The 12,880-nt window shown below is 39.9% G+C and overlaps 1 protein-coding gene across 4 annotated transcripts in view; it reads right to left on the reverse strand.

The window, feature by feature from the left end:
• LOC102838260 (dystrophin-like) overlaps positions 1-12,880 on the reverse strand; it is a 3,237,302-nt gene that overhangs the window by 1,116,526 nt on the left and 2,107,896 nt on the right. For 3 of the 4 annotated variants that reach the window (XM_006870143.1, XM_006870144.1, XM_006870145.1), the window contains one exon: positions 9,286-9,450. In XM_006870143.1, coding sequence (XP_006870205.1) covers positions 9,286-9,450 — 165 coding nt within the window. Of the gene's footprint in view, positions 1-9,285; positions 9,451-12,880 lie in introns of those variants that run through there. The other variant, XM_006870146.1, reaches the window with a different exon arrangement.

The raw sequence follows: 12,880 nt of genomic DNA on the forward strand, positions 1-12,880 counted from the left end.
TTATAATCATTTTTCTGAATTCCTTCTCAGGCATTGCCAAGGCTTGCCCTCCTTCCAGAATGTAGTCCAGGTCTACCACTAGGTCATTTATCTCAGAGATTTTATCTTGTTTCTGGACATGTGCTGATATGATCATCTGCTTTTTCTTCTTGAACATGTTTAGTGTTTATAAGTGGCCTTAATACTTAATTGAGTATGTGTTTTGGTATTTTTTTTTATGCTTTCTGATTGCTTCCAGGTAGATGTGATTAGGATGTGGGCTTCCCTTTTCACTCTTCTTATTGCTTAACTCAGAGTAACTTACACACAGTTCTTGTCTGTCTCCCTGGTATATGGCAGTTGGTATTGGTTCTTGTCTGGGTTTGGTGTTTTAGAGTGTGACTGTAGCTTGACTATATGGCAGCAGTTTCTATCTCTTCTTGGGTAATAGAAAGAGCATAAAACAGAAAAACAGCACTAGCAAAAAAAAGGAAAGAAAAAACAAAAAGCAACAATACAACAACAACAACAAAAAAAACTAGACTGTATACTGTAGTCTATAATCGCAGAAAAAGGAGAGGAGCAAGTGAAGAAAAAAAAAATTTGTGGCTCTTGTAGCCTAGTGGTTATGAATTGGGCTGCTAACCACAAGATCAGCAGTTTGAAATCACCAGCCATCGTGTGGGAGAAAGATGAGGTGTTCTGCTCCCACAAAGATCCAAAGCCTTGAAAACCCTGTACAGGGTTGCTATGAGTTGGAACCGACTCCACAGCACATAGCCAGCCACTAATATGAGTATGAGTTTAATGTCCTCTCTTCAGCTTTTTGCCTTCACAGCTGCCTGAGAGATATCAAGATGACACTGTTGGTTGTTATGCTGTACCTCAGGATTTCATTTAATTTTTGGCCTGTTTTGTTTTTAAACTCTCGTTCCATCTTTACACCCCTGTCCTGGCCTTTCCTTTATTAAAAAAAAACCAAAAAACACAAACCAGTTCAGGGCCAGCTTGTGGGCTGAGTGTAACTGTGCACATCTGTGGCAGAAGAACCCACCAGTGGTGAGGGTGGGAGTTGTCCACTTGCTCAGGCACCCCCTCTAGTCACCAGAATGGAGGTGCACAAACAGTGTGGAGGGGCAATGAACAGATTTAAAAAAAAATCAGAACAAAGAAAAACTGTCAATATGTATTGTCCACCTTTGCTCCGAGGTTCCCATGGTGTTTTTCCATGGTGTGTATGCTCCCCTGCTTGGTCTTGCTGTTTGGTCTCGCCGAGCCCGGAAGTTTCAAAAGTATGCGATTTCTTAGTTTTGCAACAAATCCCACTAGCTATATGCCTTTGACAACAACAACAACAATATGCCTTTGAACGTTTTAAATATTCCTATCTCTGTGGTTCTGAGTTTTGGAGCTCTGCCCTGGATCTGCTTTGCCTGTTAGTTTATGGTATTTCTGAGGGCAAACTTCACTACACCTCCACCTTAGCGGCCATCAAGCCCCACCTCCTATTGTATGTGTGTGTGTTTTGTTTTTTTTTAAGGGCTTACATATTTATTAGCCAATCTCTTTGAATGCAGAAACATAAAAATAAAGGAAGAAACCAGAAGTTTTGCAAAGCATGTTCAATTGATCAAATCTTGGCAAAATTGAACTTGCTATGGTAGGGTGTTGCGCCATCACATGTACAACTCCTTAGAGACCCAGCTTGGTTCTTCTACAGGGTCTTCTCTTGGAGCTGTATGTGATTTTATGACGAGTTTTCATTGGAATCCATTGGGGAATGGGACAAGTCTGCTTTTGTTTCTTGGTCAGGAATCTCTGGATCCTGACCAAGTCTTATGAGAAGACAGCAGTCACAAGATGGCGAAGAAAGGAAGATCTATTGTATGTGCTTTAAGTAATTTATTTTATTTATTCTTTGTTTTCTTTAGGATAATTTTGAAAAAAAAATGTTTTATTGTGAATTATGTGATAGTTTATATGGGAAAACATTAGCTTTATATTCATCCTATCATATATCATTTCGTTGCCATGGTTCCTATCCCTTCCATGCATCATTAACCAACCACAGGGTATACCCTGCAAGCCTGCCCCCTGGTCGTCAGCACACAGCCCTTCTCCCTCTCTGGGTCTACAGTCCCCAGCCGCTCCATCTTTCCAAGTCATCATCTTTGCCTCTATCTCTGGCACAGCTGTTTCTCTGGGTAGGGTTCCTCTCTTTGCTCTTCTCCCTTGATGGTCCCAGGGACCTCTGCTCCTGGACTGCAAAGTCAACCACTCCCCTCCTTTTGCTACAAAATATCTACCTTTACATTTCAAACCCTCACAGTCCAGATAACAATTATTCACTATTGTGCCACATAAGTGCCATTCCCATCTCCTTTCATCAGCCCCGCCCAGACAGATTGGATACTACTCAGTGGAGATTCTGCCTCCATCCGTGCCCTCTGGATCTAGGCTCCCCTTGAAAGCTTGAAAGCCAGTCACTTCTTGACTTTGTAGCCCCCCGTTTTGGGTAGCTCAAAGTTGCCCATCCCTCTCTACCCTTGTGTATGGAGGGGGTGGGAATGAATGCTGCTGTAAAGATTTGTCCCCTCTTTTGAGCTACTGCATCCATAGGTGTAGGTCAAGTTCATCAAATTGTATCAGATGACTCAGGATAAACTTTTCTAAACAAACTTTCTTTCTCTATGTTAAATAAGAGGCATGTCCTTAAAACTATCTTAAAACTTCCTTTTTGTTGTCCAGTAGGATAAAATAAGTTACCATGAGTCAGAAGCCACTTGGTCTGGGTATCTAACCAGAATGACAAAGTAGAGCAGAGCGAAGTCCTTTTGACCATGTTAATTTAACTGTAAATACGGAAAATCTCTTTAAGCAGAGATTACAGCAAGCTGTAAAGACCATCACATATTTTCTAGCCGAACTCATACCATCTTACTTTATCATTTATTAGTCAGTGAACATGGATAGAAACTAGATCAGGAAGGATGAAGAACTAGGTCCATTTGTAAGTTATTCATACAGGTCACAGTATTCTGAGAATTAAATGGAGAAACTCATGAGTCATTATCTATATGGACCCATGTTAATTTGTGCCTTGCATACAGTCATAAATCCATTAACATCCAGTGGAATACGACTCTTAGTGACCCTATAGAGCAGAGCCGAAGTTCCCCATTGTGTTTCCAAGGCAATAAATCTTTATGGAAGCAGACTGACACTTCTTTCTCCCCAGGAGTTGCTGGTGGATTCAAACTGGTTAGTAGCCAAGCATGTTAACCACTACACTTTGAAAAGGCAACCCCACTGCCTTAGAGTGGATTCTGACTCACAGTCATCCTGTAGTACATAGGGTTTCCGAAGCTCTAAATCTTTACAGAGGCAGATTGTTACATCTTCCTTTTGTGGAATGGCTGGTGGGTTCAAACTGCTGACTTCTAGCTAACAGCTGAGCTCTTAACCACTGTGCCATCAGAACTCTAGATACACTTGTGAACAGATGGAAGAAAGAGAGAGGAAGAGAGAGAAAGAAAGAAAAAAGAAAGGAAGGAAGGAAGGAAGGAAGGCAGGAAGGAAGGAAGGAAACGCTATCAGACTATTTTTGAAATCTGCACTATAACTCAGAATATACACAGAGGACTGAAGCTAGGGAGTTTTATTGCCAAGAAAAAAAGTGGCTGCCTCTCTCTGCAGTGATTTAGAGCAAGCTGCAGGAGGCAAATGTCATGACTCTTGGAAACTACACATAGCTGTGAGAGCAGTGACTTGTAGCTTTGATAAAGGAAAGTGATTAACTCAGCTGAGAATGACTTGCTCTCTAAGCCTTGGGGACCCTATAGGACCATGAACAAACTCAGACCCAATGCTGTTTTTCGATATTTAGGAACCATTTTGGGGTGCAGAGACCAAGACTAATATCACTTATGCTGAGTCAGCATCTATTTGCAGCCCAGGTATAGAGATAACTAGCACTGAATTCAACTTTTTAAATTGTTTAAATGAAGAGGCACATTTTAGTTAAAGATTATACCTAAAACAAGAAGAAAGTATATGTACTAGGTAGTTACAATAAGCTATTTTTGGGTGAAAGGTTTATGGCCTTTCCTCCTTGCAATACTAACTCAAAGAATTGTCAGACTATACTGAATCCAAGGTAACAGAATCGGACTGAAATGAAGAAGCTGTACTTCAGCATTGAGGCTGTGTATTGCTGATAACTGTGGTCGAGTAGATTTTGACTCCTAGCGAACCTGTATAGAGTTTCTGAGGAGCGGCTGGTGAGTTTGAACTACCAACCTTGCGATTCAAACTGACCTTCTAGTCCAGTGCTGATCCTACACTGCCATACCAGGACTATAAGAGACTGTGTATTAAGTATTACAAAATCAATACTGATGAGATGCAGTTGTACAAGGCAATAAAAGTTAATCACATACATCTGAAGACAAATTATGTGATGTTTGTAGGGGCCATCAAGTCATTCCCAGACTCATGACAATCCCCTGCACAATGGGATTGGAACATTGTGATCGATATAATTATTACTGGCTCTTTTTGGAGTATATCACTAGGTCTTTCTTCCTTGTCTGTCTTAGTCTGGAAGCTCCACTGGCCTGTTCAATTTCATAACATTCGAGTCTCCACGAACAGATGGTGGTGGCTGTACTAGAAGTGCATTGACTGGGAATCCAATCCAGGACTCCTACATGGAAGATGAGAATTCTGTCACTGAACTACCAATGCCCTCCCACTATGTACTGTCATTGATGTTGTTAAATGCCCTTGAGTCGATTTCAATTCATGGCAACCCTGTATAGGGTTTCCAAGGAGTGGCTTGTGATCTTGAACCACCGACCCCGTGGTTCAAAGTGACCTTGCATTCCAGTATATTAACCCATAGCCACATGCCAAGATCCCCACTACATACTTGCTGATGTTGTTAAGTGCCAGAGAGTCGGTTTTGAGTCATAGTAACTCTGAGTAGGGTTTCCAAGGAGCAGCTGGTGAGTTTGAACCACAGACCTTGCAATTCAAACTGGCCTTGTGGTCCAGTGCTTTAACTCATTTCACCAAACCAGGACTCTGCTATACTTGTTGTTGTTAAGTGCCGTCGAGTCGGTTCCGACCCATAGCGACCCTGTACAGGGTTTCTGAGGCTGTAAATCTTTACGGGAGCAAAACACCTCATCTTTCTCCCATGGAGCAGCTGGTAGTTTCGAACTGCTGACCTTGCGGTTCACAGCCAGATTTGTAACCACTATGCTACCAGAAGGAGCTGCTATACTAGATAGCTAGAAAAGCTGAAGGAGTACCAAAGGTGATGGCTTCCCTGAAATTATGTGTTTTGCAACCACCTAGTCTTAGCGTAGTGGTTACGAATCGGGCTGCGAACCTAAAGGTCAGCGGTTCGAAACTACCAGCCGCTCCGCGGGAGAAAGATAAGGCTTTCTACTCCTGTAAGGATTTACACCCTCGGAAACCCTGTACAGGGTCGCTATGGGTCGGAACCGACTCGACGGCACTTAACAACAACAACAACAGTCTTAACGTTTATGATCACGTATGACCAAAAGCAGAATTACTAGGGCATCAGAAATCATTTCTGGGTATCAACACCTCTACTGTGTGCCAGGGTTATGTTCTTTCACCATACCTATTCAACCCGTATGCTGAGCAAATAATCCGAAAAGCTGGATTATGTGAAGAAAAGCATGGCATCAGGATTGGAGGAAGACTCATTAACAGCTTGTGATATGCAAATGATGCAACCTTGCTTGCTGAAAGCAAAGAGGACTTAAAATACTTGCTGAAGAAAATCAAGACCACAACCTTTGGTTTTGCTTGAACCTCAGTGTAAAGAAAACAAGACTCCTCACCACAGGACCAATAAACAACATCCATATAAATGGAGAAAAGATTGATGTCAAAAACGCCATTTTGCTCGGATCAACCATCAACACTCATGGAAACAGCAGTCAAGAAATCAAACAACGTATTGCATTGGGCAAATCTGGTGCACAAGACCTCTTTAAAGTGTTGGAGACTAAAGTTTGAGGACTAAGGTACACTTGACCCAAGCCATTGTATTTTCAATAACCTTATATATGCATGCAGAAGTTGAACATTGAATAAGGAAGACCATAGAAGAATTGAAAGTACTATGGACTGCCAAAAGAACAAACCGATCTATGTTGGAAGTTATATAGCCAGCGTTCTCCGCAGAAGCCCGGATGGCCAGACTTCCTCTCTCATACTTCGGACATGTTGTCAGGAGGGACCAGTCACTGCAGAAGTGTTTAGTAAGGTGGAAGATCAGAGAAAGAGGATGACCTGCAAGGAGATGGATTGGCACAGTGACAGAAGCGATGGGCGCAGGCGTAGCAAAGATTGTGAGGCTAGCCCAGGACCAGGTGATGTTTTGTTCTGTTGTGCACTGGGTCGCTATCAGTTGGTAGCAACTTGATGGCACGTAACAACAACAACAACAACAACAACACTGTGTCATCATTTTGCATGTGTGTTCTTATCTGTCCTGTAGCCTTTCTAATAGCCAAATAAACTTGGTGCTGGGCAAAACCTACTTTTTCTTCTGAATTTGACTGTCAATCTGCACTCAAGACCTTACCACTGGTTCAACAGTTGGGATTTTGCACTGGGTAACACTGCCTAAAGAACAAACAAAGCTGTCTTGGAATAAGTACAACCAGAATACTCCTTAGAAGAGAGGATGATGAGACTTCTTGTCAAGTACTTTGGACCTATTATCAGGAGAGACCTCTGGTGAAGTACAACATGCTTGGTAAAGTAAAGGGTCAGCAAAAACGAACTACCTTTAAAGAAGCATATTGACACAGTGGCTGTAGCAACTGGCTTGAGCATAGCTGATATTGTGAGGATAGTGTTGGATTGGGCATTGTTTCATTCATTCATTCATTCATGTGCATGGGATTGCTAATGGTCAGAGCTGACTCAAGCGTCACTAACAACAACAAATGATATCTAACTCTAAAACATCAGGAAGAAGTTAACAGAAACAATAGTGGAGTTCACTTTGCACATATACCTCATTTCTGTTGCAGCAAAGCCCTTTCTCCCTCTCTCCTTATAGTCTCTTCCAAACTTTCACTGTCTTTTCTACTAAAGATAAGCAGACTTCCTTCTATTTCTTCCCTTTCTTCTAACAAAACAGCAACTACAATGAGATAAAAATGCTTGGTTTATATAATCCTGGAAAATACATACATGTATAATAATTTGTATCAATGAATTAAAAGTAACAACATCTTATTGAAAGATATCCCTCATCTTATTTAGTTGGAAAGTGCTCATCGTTGTACTGACCTGCCTGTCAGTACTGTGGTGGCTTGCATGTTGCTATGATGCTGAAGGCTATGTCTCTGCACTTCTGCATACCAGGAAGGTCATCTACGGAACACACGTCTCAGCAGAGTTTACTGACTAAGATAAACTAGGAAGAAAGACCTGGAGATATACTTCTAAAAATTAACCAATGAAAACCTTATGGATTACAGCAGACTACTGTGTGGTATAGGGCTAGAAGAGGATAACCCTAGGCGACAAAAAAACAAACAAACAAACAAAATGCTATTCAGTCTATTCTAATTTGTAGCAACACTGTAGGACTGAGTAGAACTACCCCATAGGATTTGTTGTTGTTGTTGTTAAGTGCTGTCAAGTCGATTCCAACTCATAGAAACCCTGTACAGGGTTCCAAGGAGCAGTTGGTGAGCGTGAACCACTGACCTTGCAGTTCAAACGACTTTGCAGTCGGATGCATTAGCCCACAGCGCCACACCAGGACTCCAGCTAGGCTGTAAATCTTTATGGAAGCAGACTGCCACATTTTCTCCCTTAAGAGAGCATGACGGGTTCAAAGTGCCAAACTGTCTGTTAGCAGCCAAGCACTTAATCACTGCACTTCTAGGGCTAGCACAGAAAATACATAGTGGATGCAATTAGATAGAAATGGATTATGAGGATAGTGCAGGATGGGCAACACTTCATTCTGTTGAACATTGAGCCAACTTAACGGCAACTAACAACACATGAAGTATGAAGTGATCACTTGTACTGTGGATTGAATTGGTTCACTTCACTGGCTACTTAATATCTTTGGCCCCTGTTGTTGCTCTTGTTGTTAAATGTCGTTGAATCGGTTCTGACCCATAGCAGCCCTCTACAGGGTTTCCAAGAAGCATCTGGGAGCTTGAACCGCCAACCTTGTGATTCCGACTGACTTGGCAGTGCACGCATTAGCCCACAGTGCCAGACCAGTACTCTAATAAGATGTAAAACAGGACAATCTTTAGGATAAGCTTCTAAGATGGGGTAAAAAATGAAAACAATGTATGCGTTCAGGGACATTAAATATTTGAGATGGTGGCCTAATTGGAAGGTTGGTCTGCAGCCCTTGGTTTACCTATAGCATGTTCATCACTCTTCTGCATTTAAAAATAAAAAGTTTAGGGAAGATGGATACAGAAGTTTTTAAGAAATCTTAAGAAAGACTTTAACAATATGTATTGGAGGTCATGCCTCTTCAAAGCCTTTTTTCATGCCTCCATTACATATAGTTAAAATCTCATTCACCATTCAAAAAAAGAGCAAAGATGATATTTTAAGAAATGGAAAGGCAATAACTCAGGGAAGTCATAAAGCCACATGGTGTAGCTGGAATAGAAGCAAAGCTTGTTGGTAAGTGAGGATAAGGTGAGAATACTGGCAGAATATGAGGAGGAAAGGTAAAATGGAACCCCTTTGAGAATGGATTTGTATTCAAGAACCTAAACTTTATTTTGTAGGCACCCAATCCTGGTGTGGCACTGTGGGTTAATGCACCAGACTGAATAGTCATTTGAAATGCAAGGTCGGTGGTTCAAGCTCACCAGTCACTCTTCGAAAACATTATACAAGGTCATTATGGGTCAGAACCAACTCGACGGCACTTAACAACAACAACAACAACAATCCCTTAAGTGATTTCATATTTACATAAGGAAAATACAAATCGATATTAAGTTCAAATAAAGTAAGAATAAAACAATGATTCAGAGTGATAAATATGATAAAGGCATTCTAGTGATAAGGACATAATGAAAACATTATTGGTAGTAAAAGCTGGAAAACAAACAGGAAATAGTAGCCAAATATTGATGATAATGATGATGATGATTATAGCAACAGCAATGATGAGAGCAATAATATGGATAATGCATGAGTACCTCAATTCAGTGATTTTGCCATTATTTTAGAAAATACTGTTTAAAGCAAAAAAATCTGTACCTTAATGTCAAATGGTCCTGTTTGATTTGGTTGACTGTAAATTTCCAACTGATTCCTAATAGGAGACAGCCACAGAACCAGATGATTTAACTGCTCTTCAAACTGCCCAAGGTCTTTTATACAAGTCTCAATTTCTTCTTGCTTCTCAGGTAAATCTCTAGAAACCTAAAAGACAAGAAAACAAATTACTGTAAAAGTAGCTTCTGGCATAAACCAATATGGAAGAAGTACTTTCAAAATGATTTCTTATAAAATTAGTATGAGAATTTAATAATTTTATTATTTTAACAGCATGATATTAATTATAAGCATATCTTACAATTAGTTTAGTTAGTTATGTGGCATCAAGTCTGCTCTGACTCTCAGTGACCCTGTATAGGGTTTCCAAGGAGTGGCTGGAGGATTAGAACCATCGACCTTGAGGTGAGCAGTCCATTTATCCTACAGTGCCACACCAGCACTCTATATTAGAATGTTGTTGTTGTTGTTATGCACCGTGGAGCCGGTTCTGACTCATAGTGACCCTGTGAAGGGTTTCCGAGGCTGAAACTCTTTATGGGAGCAGAAAGCCTCATCTTTCTCCCACGGAACAGCTGGTAGTTTCGAACTGCTGACCTTGCGGTTTGCAGCCCTATAATACATATATTAGAAATTTATCATGCTTCCTCTCTCTCTAAAACTTCAAGGTGTGATAGACTCCAGTGCTTTTGAAAATTCACAACCAAAACACATTCACACAAATGCACACCCAACTAATTCAAAGAGAGTAATCCATTCTTCACCTATTCACTCACTAATTAAATAAGTGTGATGTGCATTATATGTCAGACACTCTGCTTTGAGGTTTATAAAAATGAAAAAGCCAACTTATTCAGTGTTACTACCAGATGTATAACTGATCTAAATCTCAGATGAGTGTTAGTTATATTCAAAGAGCATCATAAAAATCAAAATGAACCAAACTATAATGTTTATGTGTTTAGCAGCCATTTTCTTCCAATATACTTCCTTCTAACTTTCTTTCATGTACAGCTTAACTAAGGAAAATTGGTGAGGTAAGCATTTTGTTATTACAGTTTGTAAGCTCTCTTATGACCAAGTAAAACAGAAGCAAACTATTGGGATGTAAATGACAAAGGATGTTTGGTTATAAGCAGACTGTTACAGATTGGTTAAAGGTTATTTTTATTATGGGTTTACTATGGGCCAAGCACTATATTTGGAAGTTCGAATCTTATTTCCTTCTTTAATCAACTCAATAACACTTTGATAGAGGTACTATTATTATCCTGATTTTATACATACATGATACTGGTATTGAGAATGGTTATGTCACATGGGAAGCAGTATGAAATGGTGTTAAAAATTATAATGTCTAGTGTTAGAATGGACAGCGCAAACCAAAGATTGTTGGTTTGACTCTACCCAGACGCATGTCATTAAGAAAAGAGTAGCAATCTCCTTTAAAAAACAAACAAACAAACAAACAAACAAAAGAAAGAAAGCAAATCCACCATTAGAAGTCTGATGAGCCCCTGGCCATCAGCACACAGTCCCTCTCCCTCCCTGAGTCCAGTGTCCCCAGTTGCTCCATCTGTCCACGTCATTGTCTCTGCCTCCATTTCTGGCATCACTGCTTCCTTGGAAGGGTCCCACAGTCCGCTCCTATCACCTGATGGTCCCAGTGACCTCCACTCCTGGACTGCAAAATCAATCACTTCCCTCCTTTTGCTACAAAATATCTACTTCTACATTTCTGACACTCACAGTCAGTCCCGATGACAATCATTCAGCATTCCAACATCCATTCTTGATAAAAATGTTCAACACAGTAGAAATTCCTCAACAAAATAAAGAGCATATATACAAAACCAACAGCCAACATCATTCTCAATGGAGAGTAACTGAAAGCCTTACCTTTGCGAACAGAAGCCAGACAAGAATGGCCTCTATAGCCACTCCTATTCAGTATATGTGGTGGAAATCATATCCATAGCTCTAAGGCAAGATAGGGAAATTAAAGACATCCAAATTGACAAAGAAGAAGTAAAACTCTCTCTATTTGTAGATGACATGATCCTATAAATAGAAAATTCCAAAGACTCAGAAAAACAACCAAAACAAAACAAAACAAAACAAAAAACTACTAGAACTCACTGGAAAATTCAGCAAACTAGCAGGGTACAAGATCAACATACAAAAATCAGTCGGATTCCTCTATAATGACAGTGCTGAAAAAGAAATTAGGAAAGCAATGCCATTCATAATAGCAACCCAAAGATGAAATATTTAGGAATAAATCTAGCCAGAGAAACAAATGACCTATACAAAGAAAACTACAAAACACTGCTAAAAGAAACCAAAAGAGATTTACAAAAATGGAAGAATATACCATGTTCCTGGATAGGAAGACTTAACATTGTACAAGTGTGAATACTACCCAAAGCAGTCTACAGATATAACACAATCCCAGCCCGGATTTCAATGGTATTCTTTAAAGAGATGGAAAAAACAATTACAAACTTTATATAGAAAGGAAAGAGCCCCCCAGATAATCAAAATACTGCTTAAGAAGAAGAAAGTTGGAGGCTTCTCACTCCCTGATTTCAAATTTTAATACATGGTTATAGTGGTCAAAACAGCATGGTGCTGATACCACGAAAGCTGTATCTATCAATAGAACAGAATTTACAATCTAGAACTTATCCCATCCACATACAACCAACTGATATTTGACAAAGAGCCAGAGTACATTGAATGGGGAGGACATAGTCTCTTCAACAGATGGTGCTGGCAGAACTGGAAATCAATATGCAAAAGATTGAAACAAGACCTTTTACCTCACACCATATACAAAAAGCAACTCAGCATGGATTAAAGACCTAAATGTAAATCTCAGAACTATAAAGCTTATCAATGGAAAAATAGGATCAACATTCAGGGCTCTAATACAGTGCAGACATAGACGATGAAACATTGCAAGAATTGCACATACAAAAGAAGACAAAACAGATGATTGGGGCATACTAAAAATTAGAAACTTATGTGCATCAAAAGGTTTCACTAAAAGAGTAACAAGGGGGCCCAAAGAATGGGAAAACATTTTTTTGCAATGGCATACCAGACAAAGGACTAATCTCTAAAATCTATAGGAAACTACAAAAAGACAAATAGCCCAATTAAACAATGGGCAAAGGACATGAACAGACACTTCACCAAAGAAGACATTCGGGAAGTCAACAAACATATGAAAAAAGGTTCACGATTCTTAGCCATTAGAGAGAAGCAAATGAAAAACAACAATGAGATATCATCTCACACCAGCAATAACTGCAAAGTTCAAAAAAGCAGAAGACAATAATTGCTGGCAAGGATGTGGAGAGACTGGGACCCTCCTACACTGCTGGTGGGACTGTAAAATGTTTCAACCACTCTGGAAAATAGTATGGTGCTTCCTCAGAAAATTGCAAATAGAAATACCGTATGATCCAGCAACTCCTTTACTTGGTTTATATCCACAAGAAATATGAACCAGAACAGAAGTAGATATATGTAGACCAATGTTTACCACAGCACTGTTACAATAGCAAAAAGA

This window comes from Chrysochloris asiatica, unplaced genomic scaffold (assembly GCF_000296735.1).
Source record: "Chrysochloris asiatica unplaced genomic scaffold, ChrAsi1.0 scaffold00139, whole genome shotgun sequence".
NCBI classification, from domain to species: domain Eukaryota; kingdom Metazoa; phylum Chordata; class Mammalia; order Afrosoricida; family Chrysochloridae; genus Chrysochloris; species Chrysochloris asiatica.